Below are 25,664 nucleotides of genomic sequence, written 5' to 3'. Positions count from 1 at the left end.
CTGCAATTACATACAGAATATTATAAACTGCATTTACCTAAATTGCCATAGAGTGTTGAATTAACGATTACAAGTGATCTGTTTAGTAACTTTATTTAAAATATAGATCTCTGGTGATGTGCTAAATAACAAGTTTGAATATTTTAGTTCAATACAGTGGAACCAGTAAAACCTCTGGTTTCACAAATGAAGCGATTCAGAATGAGTGTGTCAGCTTTAGTGGGGCCCTTGCACTGCACTGCAGTAGGGTGAATAGTACATTTCTGTCTCACATTCTTCCTAAAACAAAGGCTGGCTCTGATCTCTCTTCCCACAAACCTTCATGCACAAAACGTGTGTGTCAGTGACACGAGAAGCTCATTTTGATTGTAACGGGCCACACTCTTGTCTAGTACATCATTTGTGAAACTGAAGTTCACTATAAGAATGCAGCAGGTATGTAAATAGCATTTATGAGTGGTCTCTATGAAATGGATCCCTCCTTTCCCTTTTCATGATAAGAGGAAACTTTATTTCAGAGTAGAAAGTGCATTGTCTGAACTCATCAACACCCTCTCTATCCCTCCCCTCCCCAATTTGTTGCAGACCAGGATGAAAGAGCAGCTGAGCTCAGCAGGGAGCAGAATGAGAAAACCATCCGGAGCACGCAGACCGCGCTCCGCAATTTCCGCGAGTTCCTCATCTCCAAGTATCCTTCTGAAACCAGAGAGATTTATGTCATCCCTTGCAAGGAGTTGGATGCCTACCTGGCCTCTTTCTTTGTGGATGCCAGGCAGAAGGATGGGTCCGAATATGAACCCAACAGCCTGGCCAATTACCAGTGTGGACTTGAACGGTACCTAAAAGAACACAGATACGGCTACAGTATCACCAGGGATAAGGAATTCAAGCGTTCCCAAGAGGCCCTGAAGCAGAAACAGATTGAACTCCGCTGCAAAGGAAAAGGAAATAAGCCACACAAGTCCATGAAGCTCACCTTCGCTGATGAGCTCATTCTGCGGAAAAGAGGACTATTAAGCCGCTATAACCCCGAGGGTCTCCTCAACCTTGTCTGGCTCAACAACACAAAAGCTTTCGGGCACTGCACAGGCTTCCACGGATCTACCTTGAAGTGGGGTGATATCCGGCTCCGGGTGACTGAGACAGGGCTGGAGTACTTAGAGTGGATGGGCCAAGACGCCGGTGACCTCAATGCCAAAACCAAGCGAGGGGGGACGGACTCTCGTGTGTATGCCACCCAGCACGCCCCCCAGACCTGCCCGGTCCAGGACTACAAGGAGTACGCCCAGCGGCGGCCTCCTGCCATGCGCTACGAGGATGCGCCCTTCTACCTGTCCATCAAGCCAGTCGTGAACTTGGCAGCTCTGCACTGGTACAACTGCCAAGCCCTCGGCAAGAACAAGCTGGCCAAGATGGTGAAGACCATGTGTGAGAAGGGCAACATCCCCGGCAGGAAAACCAACTTCAGTGTGTATCAGAGCTGCAGCACCTTGTCCGAGGCCCAGAGCAACCAGCTGGTGCTTATCTGTAACAACCTGAGCCAGCAGGCCGCCCAGTCAGTGGCGGGCCACTCCAACAGTGGCAATTTCATCGTCTCCGCCTCCTATGACTCCTCCTCAGACACTGCTTGACCAGGTGGCTTGAGCAAGACCCCCCAGTCTGGTTACTGTGTCCAGAGAAACTGTGATTATACACTGCTTCTCGTTCCCTTTCCTCTGCCCTCAGTATTAACTTTATAAAAATATAAATATATAATATATTTTTTTTTTACAAATAAGCCAATGGAGATAGTTTAGTATCGCTAACATAGTATTTATAGGCTTAACACAAATGTACTTGTGGGTGATTAAATGTAATTGCTGTTACATACAGACTCTACAAAACCACAGTGGTTCTCAGGCAACACAAAGTAGAGAAGGAATTCCGTTTTTTAAAGAACTGTCAGAAAAGTAACTGAAAGTCATCCTAGACACTTGTGTCCTCAACTCCCGCTTTCCGTCCCACCCCACCTCTCATTTTTAGTCTAGTTAATAAATGGCTTTATTTTTTTAATTTTTAAAAGTTTATATTAATCATGAGGAGACAATATTAACTCTACTGCTTACACAGAATTGCATTCAGTCAGATCCAGAATATGAAAGTGTTGATATAAGCTCATCAAATTATTTACATACTTTTTTTTAGCTGAATTATTAGAATTTTAGCTCCTGTGCCTCATTTTTTGTAATGTCTGAAAATCTAGATGTTTAGCTAACATCTTTTCTTTTGGGGGCAATAAAGGTGCAATTCTTTTTGGAAGATAATATAATTTTTAAGTAATATGCAAAGTCCAATATTGTGGCAAAAGAGACTGTTAATGGCTCATTTTTACTGTTGTGCTTGAACCTGGATAGAATATTTTTTTGTTCCCTAAGAAATCAGTTAAAATGAAGTGTGATTTTCAGATTTACAAAACTACCAAAGCTTTGAAAATGTTCCCAAGCATTAGATTGTATATCAGACATAAGGAGAGAGTAGAAAGTGGGAGAGTCTTATTAAAAATCCAGAAGCTCTAGTCAAGACAACAAAAGAGTCCTACTCTTCAAAGCCCAAATCCTCTGAATTATTTATTTATAAGCATTAAACTTCGGTCTCTTTTCCCTAGGAGATTACTTGACTCTGTAGTTGAGATCAAAAGAATATTGACACTCATTTTGGGTAACAACATTTTGTTACCAGATTTAGCTGAATTCAAAGCATTCTTGAAAATGTGCAGAGTTTCTTTTACAGTAAATATAAATTTATCTACGATACCCTGCAATTATAATAATAATAATTTGGGTTAAGCAACTCTCTGTGGTGGTTTTTCCAAGGTCTTTATTTTCAAGTCTTGAAGCCTGTGGTGTATTTTTAGTTAAGATCCTTCGATAACAACACAAATGTAGACATTAAGATGACAATAAAGTTGAGCTAGGTTCCTATCCTGTAGAATCATTGACACATTAAAAATTGCAAAACTTAATTGCTTTATTGGATTCTATTGGGAAGTATTTGTTCTTCAAGGCAACCTGATGATTCACATTAGCTAGGAGGGTAGGTGATATTTTGTGTATTAATTTATTGTATGATCAGGACAAACTTCATTTTTTGTTTTTCAAACTTCATTTTTATTTGCTTTGCTTAACTCATCACATTAGCTGAGCTTTCCATGGCTAGGCAGCTTTTTCCAACACTAAGTCATAAAGACCCGTTCCTCTAAACTGTGACCTTTCCTTTGGCTCAGGAATAGAAAGTCTGCCATGGACTTTGTGTGGTGGAATCTACTTTATACTTCAGGACTTTTCCTCCATGGGGAGGCATCCAGAAACAAGACAAAAGGGTGGAAGATATCTTGCTTTATTTTTTTGTATTAGTAATGATGATAGCCACCATTTTCTGAGCTAGTGTGTGTGCCAGCACTGTGCCAAGTGACTTATTACATGCACCATTTATGTAATAGTTGCTAACTGTATGAAAATTAGAAAATTCAGATAAGCATAAAGAAAATGAAATTTATACTCCTAATTCTGCTGGCCGAAATAGCCACTATTACTATTTTGGTAAATATTTCTTCAGACATTTCAATACATACATATCTATTTCTCTCTATATTATCTTTAATCCTTTCCATCCTTGAAGAGATTAGTTATCTCCATTTTATGTTGAGATCAAGGCAAATCAGTTGGATTATAGCTAAGGAAATGGTACTGTCATCTGACTGCGGAGTCTTTTTCTATTTATCTTCCTTGTTTCCAACTCCTAGTCTGTTTCCAGTGATTTGAGCCAGGATGGGGACACAGTGTCTTCCCATCTCTCCTGTCTGATTAAAAGGAATGCTGAGTGATCATTCATGATGGCACACTGTGTGCCCTAGTGCCCCCTCTTCTGTTCATTTTGAACCACAGGGCCTCTTTCTCCACACTCTCTTTACAAAACTCTCCTTATTCTATACTTGGTTTGTAAGTGCAGAGGACAGCCTACTGTAAAAGAATTCTTTTTTTAAAAATAAGGTTGTTTTTAATGGGTTACCTCTCATGTTTAAAAAAAAGGTTTTCTGTGAAACACTTAAAGTGTGATTGTGCATTTAATTTTTGCATTGACATACTTTTTAAAATTCTTAATATGTTTTTGACAGCAAAGTAAGATTGTCTTGAGGAAGAAGGGCAGTCAGCATGTACTAAGAAAGCTGAACTAGGAGATTTTGCATCCCTGTTGTGTTTGTTGAGGTACTACTAAAATGAGTCTCTCTCTTATTTCATCCTATTGCATCTTCATTCAGAAGAACACAATTAAATTGAGAATGTGAATTACTTTTTATTTATTTACATTTTGCTTTGATAACACAGACCAAATAGGAACATTGTAAGCTAGATTTAGAAAACTTTTCTGAAGAACAACTTGGTAAAAGTCTAGCTGAATTGTAGTATCTCTTTGGATTAATGAAATTACGAAAAATTATCTGCAACTACCTCTAAATTTTGTGTTTTTATATAAACAATACTGAAGATATGCTACTGCCAGATACCATTTTTATTATTTGTTATTTTAACTTAAAAAAATTAGGTTCATACTGTGGCAGTGGTACATGCCAAAATATCACGTATGTATTTTAGTGAAAATTCACAGTCCGGCAGGTTTTTACTACAACTAAATATGCTGCCTTTCCAGGCAGTCGTGTGGTTCATACAAAAAACAATAAAACCGTATTTGCAAAGTTTACACTTTTAGGTCAGTGTAACGTTATGCAAGAAAAAGACAGCGCCCTCAGTTTCTCTGGAAGGCAGTACAAAACTGTCTACAACAAAAATGTCAAACCCATCTGTCAGCATTTGAAAGACATAGCTGCAAAATTCAATCTTTCTTCTGAGTGACTGGCTGTTGAAAACCATGGATGGTAGCAGTTTTTCTTTAAAAAACCCATAACGTCTGAAAAGGTTAGAAATATTCAGGATGTTTTTCCAACAGAGCTTATTCTTAAAACTCTGTATCTTATCATGGTTAGTAGAGGTAGTCTAAATATGATTTGTAATACACTGGCTCCTTAACATATTTGGTTTTTTATAGATTATTTTCCCTGTGTTAAATTTACCCTATGTTAATTCACTTTTCCCTATGTTAAATCACTTCCTGATGCACAAAAGAGTAGTCTGAAAATTATCTAGTGTAGATGAAGTCTCTTTGGTTTTCCAGTTAGGTCATTGTTAGCTGAAACTTCCATCACATTAATTTGTCTAAGTCATGTGGCTTAGCTTTTAGATGTCATGAAATCAAATGACTTCACTGAGATGAGAATTTATAGTAATATCAACAAATATTTGACCGCCTATTGTCTAGACACTGGGATACAAATATGTATAAAATAGTCCCTACCCTCAAAGAATTTATAAAAGATGCTGTAATAAAAGTTTCATTTCACTTTTGAGAGCTCACCAAAAACATCTGCCAATTCCATTTTGCATCTTTTCCCAAACTTTGTACTCACGCAGTTTGTCTATTCAGCCATTGAGTATGTTGATTTGCTGTGGAATATGTAATGCTGCTTTGAGTATTTTGAGGAGAATCTTCCTTTGGGCCTGTTTTAAAACCAGTATGAAGGCAAAGCCATTCCTACACCATCATTGTGTTCACATAGGTGCACACATGTATAAGAAGGTGTAGACTGTCATCAATGACTGTCATTTACTGAATACTTACAATGTGCCGGAGTACTAAGTACTTCTGTGAGTTGTTTCACTTAACTCTCACAGAAATCCTGAGGGTAAGTATGACTGTTTCTCCTTTATAGATGAGGAAATCCAGGGTCAGAAGGGTTGCCCATATCACAGCTAATATGTAAGAGCGTCAGGATCTGAAACCAGATCCAGATACTATGAAGTACCGTCCTTTTCTGCTGTAGCTGCTTGTTCAAAGTAATTTGCTCTGCTTTTTTCAGATTCTCTGAAGTGATAAATTATAAATGAAGTCCCTGGTGTAATAAAATCATCAATATTCATTAACTCCAAATTGAGAGCAGTGCCATCACCTGGCACATTTGTTTCTCTGGCCAAAATATAGCTGTAATACTAACATCTATCAGTAAAAACTCTACTATGTGATAAAGGAATAAATTTATAAGACTAAAGGAGGAGTCCAGGGGACTGTATGATCATTTATTGCAGTAAGCTAATTTTTAAAAGGTTCCTTTATGAAAAAATGTTATAAATACTAAAGAATTAACAAGTTATCTATCAATTAGTTTAATAGATTTTTTTCTCAAATAGAATTACCTTTATATCAGATCTTGGCATATTACCATATATAGGTACAGATAGTTGCTTATTAAGAAACACACCATTGGCAAAGACCCCTCAACTGTGTTTTGTTTTTCCCTTAATGCCTGGTATTCAACATTGCTTCTCCTCCCCACTTGGATCTGGCTGTGATGAAATGGATGTATAGCTTTTCATGAGGCAAAGTTATGAAGATAGGGTGATTTTAAGAGATCCTTGCCATAGACTATAACTGGGACACAGAAATACACTGCATATATCATCATGGTATATTTCGGCTGATATAAAAACGGGATGATACTGGCAAATGGGAAAAGTGATGATATTGGCAAACTGCCAACAACTCTAATTTCACTTCTAATTAGAGAAAAGAAAGATAATTAAAATTTCTCATGCTTCATCTTATTTGTAAATTGATCGATTGGGCCTGCCAGAGTTGAGGGGAACACCTGATTTGGTATTAAAGATTGCATTATTTTTTAAAGGACAGCATTTTAATACATTTAAATTGAGTTGTTATATAAACCATGACTTTGTTGAATTACACTCAGTATTAATTAAGTCAGTGCTAATTTGATCAGAATATTAATTAGGTCAGAATATTAATGTAAACCATCATCTTTGCTGAATTATAATCATAGAGACTGACCTGGAAAGGACCCAAGAGATCCTCTAGCCCAATGCTCTTCAGTGCTATGAGGAATAAGAGTCACCATGTCTTCTTGGGGGTAAGGAGCAAGGAGGGCAAAGAGAGACTGCTAAGGGAATCCTCAAGTGCTGATTCCCCAGGAATTCTCATGTCCCCTATGTCCTACCTTCTTTGAAACTCAGCTGATTGAATGAACTACTACCTCTATGACACATCCTACACATGGAGGTTGGAAAATAAGATTGGAAACATCTAACCCACCCCTCTTTTTTATAGAAGAGAGAAACCGCCTCAGAGACATTAATGAGCGCTCAGGTATACATACCTCGTTAGAGTCTGAACCAGAACTAGAACCCAAGCACCCTGACTTCTAGTCCCCAGGTCAGAGCCGAGGGAGGTGAAACAGCCCTACATTTCCATTGAGTTAGGGTATGCTTTTTTTGTTTTCAAAACTGTCGTTGTTTTTTAAGCCCTCAATCAGGTTTCTACTAGGAATAGACTCAAGCTGCCAGTTTCCAAATAGGTTATTTTTGCATGTAGAATTTTTACTTTTCATTGTATACTGTTAACATCTTGATTTTGGCAACTTCTCCTTTTAAATTTGATGGAATAATCTCTAAACATAATCATTTGCCTTTTTGAAAGAACATCTCTCAGCTTACCCCATTCATATTTAGTTTTCATTTACAGAGGGAAAACTAAGGCTTTCAAGAATATGAATTCCAGTTGTAGATTATGAACTAAAAAGTAACTTTTTGTTGAGTGTGGTATTCATTTGTGTATCCAGCTACATAGTATTTATATTACTAGTTTTGAGTGGAGTCTATAGTATCCTTTTTTACTCTATGGAAAGATTAAAATATCATATTAAAAGTTTGGGACATATCTTTAATCAAAGGATCAAACTTGTATCAACATAATTGGGATGTTTCTGAAGTGAATTTAGTTATAGGGAGGAAAAAGAAAATGGGAACTAATGGAAGACCTATAGCAGGAAGATGTTGAAATACAAAGTATTTGTAAATTCTGTTATCCTGCTTGGTCTTCTGAAGGGGAATTCAAGCATAAATATGAAAAGTTTTCACAAATTTTTATTTTACAAATTATATTTACCAGACTATAGTTGAAGGGAAAAAAGATGAAATTCTAGAATTTTTTTTAAAGTATGGTGGAATTGTCTTTTGAATGCAATGTTGAATTTTGGTAGACTTCTGATGTTCTTTGTATTACACTGGAACTAGAGAGTATTTTTACCATAGTACATTCATTTCAAAGAGCTTTGAAAATGCTTTGGCATAGTTTATTTATTTGTGGTAAGTAGAATTAGGAAGACATCAGCAATATAGAATCCGAACAGTAGTTGTGCATACTATATTTAAGTGATTTTTATGCCTGTTTACTTTCTGTAATTCTTACATTTTATAAATCAAATACCTTAGTATACTTCCACTAGAAATTAATTTATAATTGATTATTTATACTGGGTGAAGTAGCAGGTCCATTTTAGTATTAATCCACTCAGATTAACTTTATCTAACTGAATTTTTATATCTACAATTCATTATATTACAACTTTTTAAATAGCATTTATAACAAAAGAACTTTTGTTTTATAAAAGTATTTGTTACAAAAAAAAAAAAACCCATCTTGCCAAAAACCATTACAATTTCTATGCATTGTGTAATACTCAGTGATGTCACTGTTGAGACTTGCATGTTGGTGTAGGTGCTGTTTCATATCTGTGTTTGTGGTGTTTATGTGGAGTTGTTAACCATTGCTGCTATCACTTATTGTAGTTAAACTGAAAAACTGTGCTAAGAGGCTGTGCCAGTCAACATTTGTATGTGTAACTTGTGAAAGTATGTACTTAGTTGTTTAATATTTTGAGCCAGCACTTAGTGGCCTCTACAGAAGGAAATATTGTAGTTGTCAAGTGGTGCCAACTTCAGAATCTCATTTCACATGTGTAATTCCAGGTCAGATTTTCTTCCATACTTTCCCCAACTCTTTGAAAGGTAATGTTTGCAAAAAGAGAAAGCAAGAATTCTTAACTTTTCCAGTACTCCCCCCAGTTCAAATCTTTTTTTTGTTTTTGTTTTTTGTTCTCCTGATACTTGAACACCTTACAAGGAAATCCAATAGAATGACAATGTAGCAGCATAATTACCTTTATCTAGTTATCTGCATCCAGGTAAATGATGTAATAACAGGACTGTGAGGTACCTACATTATTTTTGTTGGTTATCATGACTTGTTTAAAGTGCATTTTATAAGAATATTTAGCTTTTTAAGTTTATTAGGGACTGTAGAAACCTCAGAGTTCCCAAATATTAATTTTTATATTCAGCATTCACACGGGCTTTTTTAACATTTATTTGCCTTATGACCATCAATTTTTGCATACCCACCTGTCTTTAGTTTGGTTCCTGGTATTTCCATTTTGCCTCAGCAATTTGAAACACACTCTGAAAGTAAAGAAAAATTATTTCAGTGAATGAATTCTATATTTTGTTAAAATTCCACATGGAAGAAATATCGTTATACATTTATACTCTTAAAATGGGGAAGGGAAGCTATCTTAAAATGTTAAGAAAAGAAGGCTACTTCATTAAGAGTGTTTGAATATTGACACACCAAAATTCCTTGCTTAGTGCAGGGTTTCATTCTGTCTGTCCAATGGGTTTATAATTATGAGATTCCTTTAATAAAGGGATAATCTCCTGAATTATAGAGAGGCTTTTTGTGTGACTGTCAGATACATGGCGACAGCCAATGCTGTATTTGGAAACATTGCTGCTGAAATTGCTGATTTAATTCTAAGAATATTAAAACTAATTCATCAAGGCCCCTGCCACTTCTTTGCTTAAAGGAAACGAAAGGCAGATTTTAATTGTGAGCCTTTTCTCCAGAATATGCTTTAAACATTTACCCCTCAATGAAGGTGATAAAGCAATAAAAGGAAACTCAATTATGTACGTTCTAAAGAAGTTCTGCTCTTGTCCAGTGGCCTCCAGAGCGACACTAAAGTATTTCTTGATTCCTGCATTGGGGGTTTTCAGGCAAAGCCTTTATACGTAGAATTTCTTCTGTATTTTGGACACCAAAGATTATGGCATGATATATCCTGATGATTAACAGTTTCTATTAGATAGCTGTGGGCACATTTATTTGAATCCTGCTCTTGAATTTTTTTTTTTACCCACTTTGGTTCTTCTGTACGTTTTCTATGTCTGTCCTGAGGCCGTTATGCCCAAGGTAACTTTTAAATTAAATAATGCATATATATTTATTAGGTTTATAATTTATAGAGTTTATTTCCATCATGACTTTAAACTTTTTTCACTGCTGAAATTAGACATAGATTTGTCAGATTAGCCCCATGATGAGCCATAGCTCGTACCTTTTTCATTGTAATCTGGAAACGTAACTGTAACCCCATAGGCCTGAAACCTGGTAAGAGAATGACTGGAAACATTTTGGATTCAACGGAATCACTTAAATGATTCTCTTGTCTGTTAAAATGAAGAACTTTGGTTGTTTAGTAGAATGAATCTATATTCAACTTAAACAAGGTCTTCCATCTTATGAATTATAAGAATAATTTTAAGATTTCTTTTACTCTACCACTTACCAGTTAATTGGGAATTAAAAGGTAGATTTATCAGTTTATTCAGTATAATTTAGCACCAGGCATTTGTTTAAAACAAATATAACCACTACACTTAATACTTAGAAAAATTCTATGAAAAATGGTACTGTTCTTTGAAGATGCATTCACTTGCGCCCCCCCCCCCTCATTTGTTTGGTAAACTGTCATTTTTTATATATTTTCTGGCCACTTGGCTTTTAACTGACTTATGTGAAAACACATTTGTGCCTGATGTTCACTCTAATCATATTTTAAAATTCTCTTTTTAAACTGCTACAATTATAATTTGTGAAAGAGGAGAAAGGTGAATTGAAATGGAGGGAAGTTTCTGTTAATACAACATTACGATGTGTGACTGTGATGCTCTTGGTTAATTAATCCTCTGCCAGTTGATATTTGTATTAATATGATAAAACTTTTTTGTTAATAAGAATATACTATTGGCTTCATTTTTATTTTGCTGCTCACTGCTTTTCACACTAAAGTGTTTTCATTTTTTTCAGCTCACTGTTTTTGCTTCATATTTGTCTGTGTACTTGTGCGCTAAATAAAATTCTAGTTTTATGTCCCAGTGGCTTATTCCATTGTGTTTATAATATTTGTCTCTAACGTCGTGTAATTTTCTATTGTTTTCAGTATCTGTTAGTATAGACTAAAACTTAAAGACATAAAAAAAAAATCCAGTGGGGAGCCTGGATGGCTCAGTCAGTTAAGTATCTGACTCTTGATTTGGGCTTAGGTCATAATCTCAGGGTCTTGACATCGAGCCCTGCATCAGTCTCTGCACTGGGCATAGAGCCTGCTTGGGATTCTCTCTCTCTCTCCCCCTCCTCTTCCCCACCTCACAGAGCCTGTGCACTCTCTCTCTCTCTCTCTCTCTCTCTCTCTGTTTTTTTCTTTTTTTAAAAAAAAGGGCAGCCTGGGGGTGGCTCAGCGATTTAGCGCCGCCTTCAGCCCAGGGTGTGATCCTGGAGACCCAGGATTGAGTCCCATGTCAGGCTCCCTGCATGGAGCCTGCTCCTCCCTCTGCCTGTGTCTCTGCCTCTCTCTCTGTGCTCTCATGAATAAATAAATAAAATCTTTAAAAAAAAAAGCAAAAGAAAATCTAATAAAATCAGCTAACAAGCATCAGCAATGAGGAGAACATGCTTTAATCACAGTATTTTGTCTATATTTGGATATGAACAGTCTTCCTTCATTTAATAAATAGTTTTCTGCAAAACTGGCTGATTTGTGTAGCCACAGCAAACAACTTTAAAAACAAACCACATTTAAAAAAAAAAAAACACATTTGGAAAAAAAAAAATTGTCCTGGTTACCGTCCAGGATATACTCAATGCATATTGAACAGACTATTCCATATCAGGTGGTTTCTAACCACGAAGGAGGGGGAAATCATGGAAGGAGAAACATTTCTACATAATGTTGACACGTAGTCCATAGGGTAGGGAAAACACTTTAGGACAGCTGAATTAATCGTATGCTTCCTGGAGCCTCCAGTCCAAAAATCCTATTAATGGAACAGAAGGCTCCACTACAGACTCTATGGGCTCTGTGGCCAATTGTAAGTTATACCAAGCTAAGTAGATGTCAGGTTCCAGACTCCTCATTTTTAGGAAAATCTTTTTGGTCAGATACAATTCCTTATGTGCCATTTGTTGCATTTAGCACATTTGATAATATTCTTTGAGCAGAATAGGAATGGTTATTTAAAATGTTTCCAATTAAGTATTAACTTCAGACATCTTTGTTGTGTCACTAAAAGTTTTTAATAAAGAAAAGCATTAAAACACCAGAAAATACAATGTTCTTTATCACAGTGATTTATCTTGCAGAAATGCAAATGTATTTCTTTCATATCTACAAATAATCCACCCGTCTTTTCTCACAGCTGAATATCACAAATACAAGCAACAACTGTAGTTTCATATGATAGTATTTTAAATTAAAGTTACTTTATAAATAGTTAAAATTTATGTTTTCCTGGTATTTTAAGAAACAAGGAATTCACCTTTAAATTTGATTACAAGTTATACATCTAAGGCATGACTAAATAAATAAATAAAACATGAAAAATTTTATTTCCCCAATAGGGGAAGAACATTAGAATTCAAGTTGAATAATATTTAGCCTACACCTCAGAAAATGTTTTCATTTACAAAAAGTTTTATTTATTTAATTTATTCATAATTGTATTTTCTGAGAAGATATCAAGTAACTAAAATGTCTAATATGTACGAAATACTTCATGTTGGTGATATAGCCTCTGAAAAGATTATATTAAAAGCAAACATTGAATTGGTGGCAAACATTTTCAGACCCAACTATTGTTTTTTAAAAGAGCATTTTCTTTATTAAAATTTGTAGTGCTTTTAAAATGTTAAGGCAGTAAATATTCATTGTGAAAAATTTGACAAATACTAATAAATATAATAAAAGGAAATAAAAATCACAGGAATTTTACTAGCCATAAAAGCAATTCAACTAATGTTTTGGTGTTTTACTTTACAATTCTTATGCATAGATGTACTTCAAAAATTGTAGTCAAACTGTATTTACTGTTTTGTACATTTTAAAAAGATCTTTAGCCTTTGAAAGTGTGATTATTATATGGTTACATAATTTTCCATTACATAGTAGTACCAAAATCTATTTTACAATGGTTTTGTTGGATTGGATTTGTGTCGTTTCTCACTTCCATAAATTTGCCTTCAAGAATATCCTTGAGCGTAGATTTTTGTATGTATCTATGATTAAATGTTTGGCATAAATTTCTACAAAAGAAATCCCTGAGCCAAATAAAAAACATTTATTTTTCCTACATATACATTTCCAAAATCCTAGTCATTTTTATAACTTAAAAAAATAATATATTCATATTGTAAAGCTTAAAAGTCTCACAGAGGTAAATACTAACCAATGTGTCCAAATTTTTTTCTAAACTAGTACAAATTCCCCTGATGCTAGCCACTATTTAGATAGGGACTTTTTTGTGTTTTTGCCAGTCTGATAAATGAAATACATCTTCTTTTGATTATACTATCTTATTATTATTAATGCTTTTGTTATTTGTATTTCTACTATGAATAATTGCCTGTCATATCCTAGGCCCGTATTCTAGTGAGTTATCTTTTTCCAATTGATTTAAAGGAGATTTTCATATGCATTTTGTCACTTTATGTGTTATAAGTATTTTCTCCAGGTCTGTTTATTGTTTTTTAAATTTATTCAATGCAGAACTTTTGAATTTTTATGTCATCTGATTTGTTAATCTTTTTTTTTATAGCTCTGGGTTGTATCATGCTGAGAAAGGCTTTTCTTACTCCCAAAATCATGAAAATTGTCTTCTTTTTGGAAACAGCCTTTTGAAAAAAGATCCATTTGGAAATGTGTGTGGTATGACATAGGAATCTAAATTTGATTGTTTTTGTTTTCTCTAACTCAGTAGCTTATTATCTCAAAGCATTTATTGAAGAGTCCATCCTTTCCCCAGCAATTTGAATTGGAGCCTTTCTTATATACTCAATTTGCATATTTACACAGACCTTTTCTGGACTTTGTTCTGTTGCACTGATGTATTTCTCTCTTTCTTCTCCAGAATTTACACTTCAAATCATTGCAGTGTTACAGTACATTTATATCTTTCAGGGCAAAACCTCCCAATTATTATTTTCAAAATTGCCTGCCTTTTCTTATGCATTTACTCTCCTAGATAAACTTTAGAATCAACTTGACCAGTAAAACCGAAAAGGGGGGATTTTAATTAGAATTACACCACATTAAAGATTATTTGAAGAAATTACACATTCTTATGATATTGAGCCTTCTCATCCAGGTACCTGGTATAGCTCATTTTATATATTAGGTTTTATATATACATTTTTAATTTTAAGAATTTTTTGAGGAGCGCCTGGTGGCTCAGTCAATTAAATATCTGATTCTTGGTTGCAGCTCAGGTCATGATCTCAGGGTCATGAGATCAAGCCCTCCATCAGGCTCTGCACTCAGCTGGAGTCTGCTTAAGATTCTCTCTCTCTCGCCCTCTCCCCCTTCCCTTGCTCATGCTCTCTAAATAAATAAATAGATAAATAATCATAATTTAAAAAAGAATTTTTTGAAAGTTTTGTTACTGAATTTTACAGATATAAAAGGGCACAAATAATGTACAGTTTGGTTAATTTTTATGAAGAAAGCATATTGCTGAAAACACTACCTAGAGAAAGACATAGAATATTACCCAAACTCCAGAAATTTCCCTCCTGTGCCCTCCCTTAGTTACCTCCCTCAGGCAACCACTTTGTTTTTTCACCAGACAGTCATTTTATCTGTTTTTTAATTACATAAGTGGACCATTTCAACACACTCTATTGTGTCTGGCCTCTTCTGTTTAACATTGTGTTTGTGGGGTCCATCCATATTTTTCATGTTAGTTGATTCTAGTAATCCATCTTTTGTCATTATTGTCTAATAATATATTGTATAAACATTTTGCAATTTCATATGCATTCTATTGTTTATGGACATATGGATATTTCCAGTTTGGGGTTTTCTGTTATTAATTATACTTTTGTTAATATTCATGTCACATGCCTTTCAGTAAATATGTACATGTTTCTGTTGGGTATATATACCCTGGTGTAAGATTGCTGGATCGTAGAATATTTGTATGTTCAACTTTGGTAGATAATACCAATTAGTTTCCAAAGTGAGTGTGCAAACTGACATTCCTACTGGCTGAGTAGGAGCATTCTGTGGCTTCACATCCTCACCAATGCTTGATATTTGTAGATTTTGTTTTTATTTTAGACATTTTGGCGGATATATTTTAATTTTTATTTCCTAAAATACTAATAGTATTTCTTATGTTATAAGTACCCATTCAAGTTTGTTCATTTTTAATTGAACTAGCTGCCTTCTAATTGTTTTATTAGATGTATACATTTCAGATATCTTCTCTCACTATGTGGCTTGCCTTTGCACCCTATAAATGGTGCCTTTTAATAAATGCCTTTTTAATCTTAAAAAAATTCATTTTTTATCACATATTTTACTTTTGAGGTATTAATAATGATTTTCTATTAAAAATGTGTAGCTACCCCAAGGTCATATTTTTTTTTAATTTTTATTTATTTATGATAGTCACAGAGAGAGAGAGAGAGAGAGAGAGGCAGAGACACAGGCAGAGGGAGAAGCAGGCTCCATGCACCGGGAGCCCGACGTGGGACTCGATCCCGGGTCTCCAGGATCACGCCCTGGGCCAAAGGCAGGCGCTAAACTGCTGCCCCACCCTGGGATCCCCTACCCCAAGGTCATAAAGATGATCTATATTTTCCTCTAGAAGCTTTACTGTTTTGCCATTTACATTTAGTTTATGATCCATTTGTAATTGGGGTCTTTTGGTTGTTTGTGGTGTGAGGTAGGCATTCATTTTGCTCATGTTGTGTTAGGGATTTTTGCATCTGTTTATGAGTTGTGTTGGCTTGTAGTTTTTTATTGTATTATTCTTGTCATTTTTTTAATAGAAAAGTTATACTACCCTAAAAAGGAAAATGGGTATTATTTTCTTTTTCTATTTATTAGCAGAGTTTTTAGGTTTGGCATTATTTGTTCCTTAAATGTTACAAGAATCTGCTAGTGAAATCCATCTGAACCTGAAGGGTATTTTGTGATATTTTATTTATTTGTTTGTTTGTTTGTTTGTTTATTCATGAGAGACACAGAGAGACAGAGACATAGGCAGAGGGAGAATCAGGCTCCCCAGGGGGAGCCTGATGCAGGACTCAATCCCAGGACCCTGGGATTATGACCCTTGATACAGACTCAACCACTGAGCCACCCAAGCGTCCCTGTTTTGTGATATTTTAAATTGTAGGTTTGATTTCTTTAATGGGTGTAGGACTATTTAAATTTTATACTTGTTGAGTTTTAGTTAAGTTGTGGGGTTTTTTAAAGATTTTATTCATTTATTATGAGAGACACAGAAAGAGAGAGAGAGAGAGAGAGAGAGAGAGAGAGAGAGAGGCAGAGACACAGGCAGAGGACAGGCCCCATGTAAGGAGCCTGACCTGGGACTTGATCTCGGGACTCCAGGATCACGCCCTGGGCCAAAGGCAGGTGCCAAACCGCTGAGCCACCCAGGGATCCCCGAAGTTGTGGCTTTTTATATGTTTGTCCATTTTACCCAAATTTTCAAATGTATTGGCATCAAGTTGTTCATAATATCTTTTTTCTGTATTTTTAATATCTGTAGGATATGTGGTGATAACCCTGGTTTCGTTCTCGATATTGCAATTTCTACCTTCTCTCGTTTTTCTTGCCAGTTTATTAATTCTATTAGTCTTTTCAAATTCATCTTTTTGGCATTACTTTTTTTAGTTGTAAATTTACTATTTCATTGATTTCTGTTTTGTGTATTGTTTCCTTCTTTCTACTTTTCAAAGTATATATGTTGTTCTTTTTCTCATTTCCTGGTACAGTTGATATTTCAGCCTTTCTTTCCTGATCTCTGCATTCAACGCTATAATTTTCTCTATAGATACTGCAATATGTGTATCCCACAACTTTGACATGTATATTGTTATTATTCAGTTTGAAATATATTCTAATTCCCATTGGTTTTTTTCCCCCCGTCATCAGGGATTTATTTAGAAGCATATTACTGCTTAATGGCCAAAAGTGACCTTCTTGTAATTGATTTATAATTTTTAATTCTGCTGATGCTTTGAATGATTTAATCCTTTGAAATGTTGAAGTTTGCTTTTATGTCCTAGCATTTCTATTTTGGTAAAAGAGTCATGTATCTTTGAAAAGAATGTGTCTTGTGCGGTAGTTATACATGCCGTTCTTTGTGTATCAGTTAAGTACAGTTTGATGTTTGCATGTTTCCGTCTTCTACAGACGATTTTCTGTATGTGCTTGTTCTGTTGGTTATATAGAAAATGGTATATTAAAATCTTAGTGGTAGATTTGCCTGTTTTTAAAATTCTTGCAACTTCTGCTTTTTATATTTTGAGACTTAGAAATTTATGATTGTTCTTTCTGTTGAATTTTAAAACATTTCTCTTTATTTATAGTAATACATCCTTCCTTAAAGTCTGTTTTATCTGATATATAGCTATGCCAGTGTTCTTTTCTTTCTTGTTTACATAATGTACCTTTTTTTATCATCCTTTTGCTTTCAACTTTACCCTATTTATTCCTGTGTATAAGGAGCACTTAGCTGAGTTTTGTTTCTTTATCCAGACTAGCATCACTTACCTTTTTTATTTTTAAAGATTTATTTATTTGAAAGAGAGAAAGAGAGAGAGATCACTAGCAGGGGAAGGGGCAGAGGGAGAGGGAGAGAGAGAATCTCAAGCAGACTCTCTGATGAGTGTGGAGCCTGACATGGGGCTCAGTCTCATGACCCTGAGATCATGATCTGAGCCGAAAACAGGAGTCAGACACTCAACCAACTGAGCTACCCAGGTGCCCTGACATCACGTATCTTTTAATTGAATATTGATCCTGGAATAATTTTGGTACATTTAGGTTTAAACCTATAATCCTACATATTTTGCTTTGTCCCATCTATTCTTTGTGCCTTGTTTTTGATAAGCAAGTCTTTCTTATTCCATTTTCCTCCTCTATCAACTTATACATTCTTTCAATATTCTTGTGGTAGTTACCATGGAGATTAAAATATGCATCCTTGCACTGTTAAAGTCTACTTTAAATTAGTGTTTTCATCATTTTCTGGATAATGCAAAGACCTTTTCAACACTAGCTCCAGTTACCTTCTTTTGTGCTATTGTAATGAATATTAATTCTACATGCATTTAAAGCCCCACCAGACACCATTAGTATTGTTTTAAACAGCTGTGTTCATTTAGATTCACCTACATATTCAGTCTTTCCAGTATTCTTTATTTTTTTGCTCTGTCAATGTGCTTCCATCCTGGATCATTTCCTTTACTTGAAAAACTCCCTTTATTATCACTTAATACTTGACTGCTGATAACAAATACGTTCATTATTTTGTATGACTTCCCCTGTACTTCACCTTTATTTTTGAAGGATGCTTTGCTTCATATGAATTCCACACTCGTAGCAATTTTCTTTCAGCACGTTAAAGATAATCATCTGTCTTCTGGCTTCCATCATATCAGCTGAAAAATCAATTTGTTGTTGCTTCATTGAAGGTAATTTGTATTTTTCCTACAGTTTATTTTAAGATTTTCTCCTTGTCTTTTATCTACTCAAATTATAACACCTTGCACTGGGCCATCCTCCCAACCACAGATACTTTTCTCACTCTGCCCAAGCTCTGACATCCCATGCTAGGAAGCCCTCCTCCATGGAAGCCCTCATCACACTTCTTGAGCTGTAATACTGGCACCCAGCCACTCCCGTGCAGCGAAGCCCAACTCACTCCAGTAAGACTCCAGTAGGACTCTGACTTTTCACGTAGGGCTTCTTCCCATGTCTCCCACTTCTGTGTGAGTGTCCTCCTTGCACTGCTCAGGCAGTCACCCCACATACCTGGCTACCCCTGCATGGGATGTTTTGTTTTCTCCAAGTTCAGGCTTTGTTGCCTCCTGCTGAAACATATTTCTTGCCCCAGTCAGATTCCTATTCCCCTCACTGGGCAGACTTCATGCCTCACTCTAAGCCCCCACAGCCCCTTCAACACACACATACTCCAGGAAAACAGATGTCTGCTTTGCTCCACCCTACCAACAACTTTGAAACTGAAAAGTTTTGGAAGAAAAGAGGAAAAGCAGAGGAAGGGAAGAAGAGAATGAAGGAAGAGAATTCTATAATTGCCATTTTGTTAATAGATTCTAATGCTCTAGTAAAATTCTCCATCTTTTCCTTATTTCCTTGAACATATTAAAATTATTTTAAAATCCATGTCTGACAACTGCAATAATGCAGATAATTATTTTATCTGATTTTTCTGTTGTTTTTCATTCATTTGGTCTTATAGTATGTCTGTTAACTTGTTGTTGATTGCTGGCCACTGTGTATGAAAACTTGTTGAAGATGTTATCCTTCCTCCAGAGAGGATTTAAATTTCTGCTAGCTAGCAAATAGGGTAAGCAGATCACCTTCATCCAAGTGAGACTGTTCTGCAGATCTTCCTTGACTTACAGTGGGGTTATATCTTGATAATCCCATCATAAGTTAAAATGTTTCAGGTAGTAAATGCATTTAATATGCCTAACCTACTGAACATCTCGGGCTAGCCTATCTTACATGTGCTCAGAATACTGACGTTAGCCTACAGTTGGGCAAAATCACCTAACACAAAGCCTATTTTATAATAAAGTGTTGATTATCTCACATAGTCTCTTGAAAATGGTGCTGAAAATGCAAAGCAGAATAGTCATGTGAACACAGAATGGTTGTGAGTCTATCAGTTGTTTATCCTTATGATCATGAGTCTGACTGGGAATTGCAGCTGGCTACCATTGCCCAGCATCACAGGAGAGCATCCTACCACATATCACTTAGCCCAGGAAAAGATTAAAATTCAAATTTTGAATTACGATTTTTACTGAATGCCTATCACTTTTGCATCATTATATGGCTGAGAAATCATGAGTCAGGGACCATCTATATTTCCAGTTTCTCTTACTCTTATAGTTAAGTCCTTCCTGGGTCTCAAATGAAAGCCAGGGTTGTTCTTCTTCTCCTTAGAAGGCCCTGGATTACTATTCTTGATTCCTCAGTGCCATGAAGTTTTCTCTTAGTGATATCTCCTTTCTGCTTGGTTTCTCTGTGTCTTGCCTCTTCATATTTAACTTAGGAATCAGCAATTCCAGGAAGGAAAATTGCACGCAGAATGTCGACTCACTTTTCCATAGTGCCCTTCCTAGGACCTCTGACTATCAAGTACTGGCTGCTTATTAGTCCTGTACATGAATATTTGTATACTTGTTTCACTGACATTGCTGTAGACTTCAGGCTGCTTGTTTCTGTTTGGGCTCTGTGATCTGCGCTGCAACTCTTCAAATGATTGAAGAGGAACACAGTGATCAATGCAGGACTCACTTCTATGTGTTTCCCTTATCTCCAGGAGTTTTGCTCCTTGAGTCCACTTAATTTTGTTTCCCCATGCATTTAATCTAGCTTTATTTCCAGCAGGAAAGATAGTACAATACCAGCCCCTTCCTTATAGCCCTAAGTGGAAGTCCTCCTGCCATCATTTTTAAGTTTTTAAGTTTTCATTTCTTTTATTAACTTGTTTTTGGATGCTGTGACTTTCGTGATTGAAAATGTCTTTATTTTGCCCTAGAACTTGAATGATACCTTAAGTAGGTAAAAGAATTCTTCATTTTATAGATTTTTTCCCTTACAACTCTGAGAAGACAGAGTCATTTTTTAACATGTGGTGTCACAGATGAGAAATCTGATTCTTGTTACTATATTAAAGACTTTTTCCCTCTTACCAGATAAAGATTATTGAATTTTTGTTCATAGACCTTGGAAATTTCACCAACATATGTGTATATATATCTTTTATAAGAAAATATGTCTTCTTCAGTATGTATAATTGACAGTTCATGAGCCTTACACCCTAAAGATTAAAATCTCTTTGATTAATGAAACTTTTCTCATATTATTTCTTTCACTATTTATTCTATCCTCTCATAATTTTTTCTTTTGAATCCTTACAAGCTAGATTTTGAATCTCCTTGCTCAGTCTTCTCTGCCTCTTAACTTCACCCTTGTAATTTAAAAACTGTTATGACTTTGCTTGCCCTTCTGAGAAAATTCCTTCCATATCACTAATTCATCTTTTAGCCATTTTCATTCTAATACCCAGTTTTTCTATTAAGTATTTTTTAAATATGTTTTTAAAATCATTTTAAACTTCCAGGGTCTTTCTTGTTTTCCTGAATTTTCCTTTTCCAATGAAAGCTGTTCTTGTTTTAAGGATGCATTATGCTCTCAAGTCTATGAAATGATACATTCATGATCTTTGACTTTTTTCTTTGGTTTTCTGAATTCTATGGGAGAGTAGAATGTGAAGTTAGTTGCTCCGCTTGTGTAACTTGATAACTTCCATGCTACTGGTTTTCCCCAGGTGCCAAATGATGCTTGGTTTGTGTGCTCACACTTTAAAAAAAAGATTTATTTGTTTATTAGAGAAAGAGGGAGAACAGGTGGAGGAGCAGAGGGAGAGGGGAGAGAGAATCTCAAGCAGATTCCCCACTGAATGTGGAGCCTGATGCAAGTCTTGATCTCATAACCCTGAGATCACAACCTAAGCTGAAACCAAGAGTCTGACACTTAACCAACTGAGCCACCCAGGCACCCCCTGTGTGCTCACATTTTAAAATGAAAGACTAGATTTGTCATTACTCTAACTTACAGGGATTTCCTTAGATATTATTAAAGACTCTTGTTTGATATATCTGGACAGAGCTCCAGGTATAGTTGAGCAGGGTTTTGCAAGTGGTCTTCACCCAGCTGTAATCAGTGCACATAGAAATATCCACAAATAGGCTTCTTTTCAGGGTATGTAAGCTGGAAACAATCTGGGAAGGTGGGACCTCTCAAATGTAGACACAGGAGAAGTGTAATCTGACAGAGGGCATGCATTCAGCCATTTTTTGCTTTTTGCAGCTGTTTTCTGTTTTCCCTTCCCTGTGTCCAGTGGGGCTAGCTAGAGTTTCCTGAGGCAATGCCCCTTCTCTCCCTGACTCAAGGGTAGCTTTTTACAGTAATTTCCCTCACTTTTCACACTGTACTCGCCAACACCTATGCTGTAAATGATGTAAGTGTGAACCATGCATTGAGGGCAGAGGAATTGTTCAGATCTAGCCGTCCTTAGAGTGAGTACATGACTCCATGGTCACTCCTGCTCCCATGGCCAGCTTTTCTGAACTTTGAGCTTGCAGTTTCCCTGTCCTCTAATGGAAGAAAAATGCACGTCTTTCTTTAGTAGTCCCCTCTTTCTCCTATATTCACTTCTAAGTCCTCACTTCTGTTTGTTTCTCCATCAGTAGAGTCTCCTAAAAATTTCCTCAGCACCATAGCTCTACAACTTTTACTGAGAATTTTTAAAAAGCAATTTATTATGTATATTTAATTTAATATTTAAATAGAATTATGAAAGAACTATGTGTCAATCATTTCCATGCAATTTCTTTCCCATTATGAAGGCATACAAGCATTCTTTACCTGTTTCTCTGTGTTCTAGGATTTTGTTTTCCATTTTCGGTGTACAGTGTCTGTCCTAGGATAAAAATGAAATTATTTAAGGCCATGTAATTGTTTCATGTAATAATTAAACTTAAATATCCTATTTTGCAGTGTGACTTTTTTCTACTCCTATGCTGTACTGAGACAATGGAGACTGGGCTGTGTTGCAAGAAGTCTTTTGTTGTGATTGTTTAAAAACAAACACAGTGAAACCGTAGCGGTTATGTAAATAAATCAGACTTAGTTCTCCTTACTGGAGGTTAATACAAGTAAATGTTGGGGGCCAGGATATACTTTTCATAAGTGGCTAATATCTAAATTGTATTCCATACTGAAATTTTATTCATGTAGTACAGGATTCCTTTGCTGTGAGCATAGAGTCAGTGGGACCCAAGTCCAAACCCTAGCTCTATCACTTGCTAATTCCATGACTTGGGACACAACCCAGTGCCTGGCACAGAGAGGGCACCTTGGTAAATATTGGATGAGTGATGTATGAAGTTACTAAATGTCTGAGGCTCAATTTCCTTATCTGTAAAATAAGTATAACAACACAGTTGCTTAGCAATTACAGATAACTCTTGGCATATAGTAACCATTCAATTAACTAAATTGAATTAGTGATCAATTTTATACTAGAATCCTTTCATTAATATCAAGGAAGTCCCAGAAACAATATGAGTTATCTCAGTTTTATGAGGGTGATGAGAAGAATGGACTCACATGACACAGTCGGATAGCCTTTCTAGCATTGTTTCTCTTTTGCTATAAGCATTTATTAAAGCAGATTATGTGCTTAATGGTTCAACAGCAAACTTAAAGGGTAAAGACACAGTCTTAAGAAGCAATACATACCAACTGGAGATTTTCTGGACACAATTACATCACAGCTTTAAGGAATAATAAAGCAAATATGAGACACATACTGTGGAGAATAAGGGAGCTTGTTTTGCGTGGGGAAGGTTGTATAAAAGTGAGTTTGGAATTGGAAATGGGAAAAAAGACACTATTTGATACAAAGATCATGGGGAGATTTTTCAGGCAACAGGTGGGGAAGGTTGATGTGGTGTTCTGGGCAAAGTAGATGCTGGGGACAGCAGGAGCTAGTGGTTGGGAGTTCCTCAGTGGGGTCAGTGGGAGGTGAGATGAGTTAGGCAAAGTGGAACCAATTTGCAGATCACCCTGGTAATTGCACCAACTTTCCATTCTGCTATTTCTCAGCCTCTTAATGCCTTATTTGAACATAGAAACATTCCAGAGAGGATCAGACCATTTGGTAAACTAGAGGTTGGCATTATTTTCATTTTAAAGTGGCCCACCTTATTGTTGTTGGTTTTCTTTTTCCTATCCAAAGACAACAATTTAAACAGTTTAAGCTTGATTTTAGTAGATCACAGAGTAAAAAGAAAGGCCTAATAGTTATGGACTTGATTATCTCTTCTGTATCCAACAATTAAAGTGGACACCTTGAGGGAAGACCACTTTTCACCTGACTTGGTTTGGCAATTGCAATTTAAAATCTGTTCCTTCTCCTCTGAGATGATGCGAGCCCCTCTGGCATGTTCTTCCTTCTTTCCCCTAAAATTATTTTCACTTTACCTTCCATTCTGATTCTAAGTGAGCTGATGGGCTGGGAGTTGGGGTTTAAATATCTCTTTGTTCATTTGTGAAAAGAATTAAAGAAATATGCCAGCACCATTTAATACAAGGCTGTCCAGGATGGTAGATAAGGCACTACATTACAGAGAAATGACAGCTCTGCCTACACTGGGGGCAACGAGAAAGGATGTGTAACTCATCTTCCCTATTTCCTTCTATTTTTATTGTTGCTGTTGTTCATATGAATGCCTTTTATTTCCAGTGAAAATTTTTGGACAGAACATTCTTTGTTTTTCTGCATTCATTTTTTCCCCTCTGTTACTGGAATGCCTGCATTAGTGCATCAGTTGATATATATAGCAAAAATACTGGAATCAAATGCAAGGTTACTGCATTGATTCCATGCTAGAAATATTTTCCCTACTTTATTTCTTCTAATATATGTATACTTGATAGATATTTCATTTTTTAAAGTGTTAGGTCTTAGGAGATTTCTGTTACTTAACATGATCCCAAGATACAATTCTCTAAAGAAGGGAATGGCAAATTATTTTAATGCCTTTTATTGTTTTTGTTTCTAGCCTATTCTACTAAGCTCAACAAATTTCCTGTGTTTAATATTAATGATGACTTGAATGATCTGTGTACCAGTGCAGTAAGCCCAAATACTACCAAAGCCACGCGATATGCCCTGAATGTGTGGCGATATTGGTGTGTGACCAACGGGCTCAAAGATCACACGGACATCACCAAGGTAAGAAACTCCTGAGTTTACTTCTTCTTTCAGCCACCTTCACAGCTTCTAAGTGCTAGGCATTGTGTTAAGCATTATTAGGAACACAGAACAGAGATAACTTTGAAAGAACATGAAATCAAAAGAAAAATTGTGTTTTAAAGGAGAGTTAGAATTTCAGTAGAATTGGATGAAGACAGGAGTCTTCTAGCCTAAGTGACATGAAGAAGAATAAGATTTGGAGGGATAGATTGACTTGCCTGCAACAGAGACTTCAGATATGGGAATAGTAGACTATAAAACCAGATGTTGATAAACTAAATGCCAAACTAAAATCTTGTGAATACTAGGAAGATGTTGAAGTTTTCTTTTGTTTTTGTTTGTAAGCAAAGACTTTATCTGAAGGATTATTGCATTGGCATCAGGGAAGGGACTGTCAAAATAGGGAGAATGCTCTGACTATAAGACCTAAAGAGTCAGGGAAGGGGGAAACCACTGAAGTTTCTTTAACAGGAAGGAATATAGTGAAAGAGATATTTGGAAAAATTAATTGGA

The 25,664-nt window shown here is 35.9% G+C and overlaps 1 protein-coding gene across 7 annotated transcripts in view; it reads left to right on the top strand.

The window, feature by feature from the left end:
* The window catches only part of KIAA1958 (KIAA1958 ortholog), a 148,070-nt gene that overhangs the window by 110,318 nt on the left and 12,088 nt on the right, over positions 1-25,664 (top strand). For 3 of the 7 annotated variants that reach the window (XR_011995417.1, XR_011995419.1, XR_011995418.1), the window contains exons 3-4: positions 586-1,635; positions 24,958-25,130. Coding sequence is in view for 4 of the 7 variants with exons in the window: in XM_072727662.1 (XP_072583763.1) it covers positions 586-1,631 (1,046 nt within the window). In the remaining 3 variants the exon portion in view is untranslated. Of the gene's footprint in view, positions 1-585; positions 1,740-24,957; positions 25,131-25,664 lie in introns of those variants that run through there. The other 4 variants (XM_072727665.1, XM_072727664.1, XM_072727666.1 and 1 more) reach the window with 2 other exon arrangements.

This window comes from Vulpes vulpes, chromosome 12 (assembly GCF_048418805.1).
Source record: "Vulpes vulpes isolate BD-2025 chromosome 12, VulVul3, whole genome shotgun sequence".
Lineage (NCBI taxonomy): Eukaryota > Metazoa > Chordata > Mammalia > Carnivora > Canidae > Vulpes > Vulpes vulpes.
Note: the sequence above shows the minus strand (reverse complement) of the source record. Positions and strands in the feature narration are given on the sequence as shown.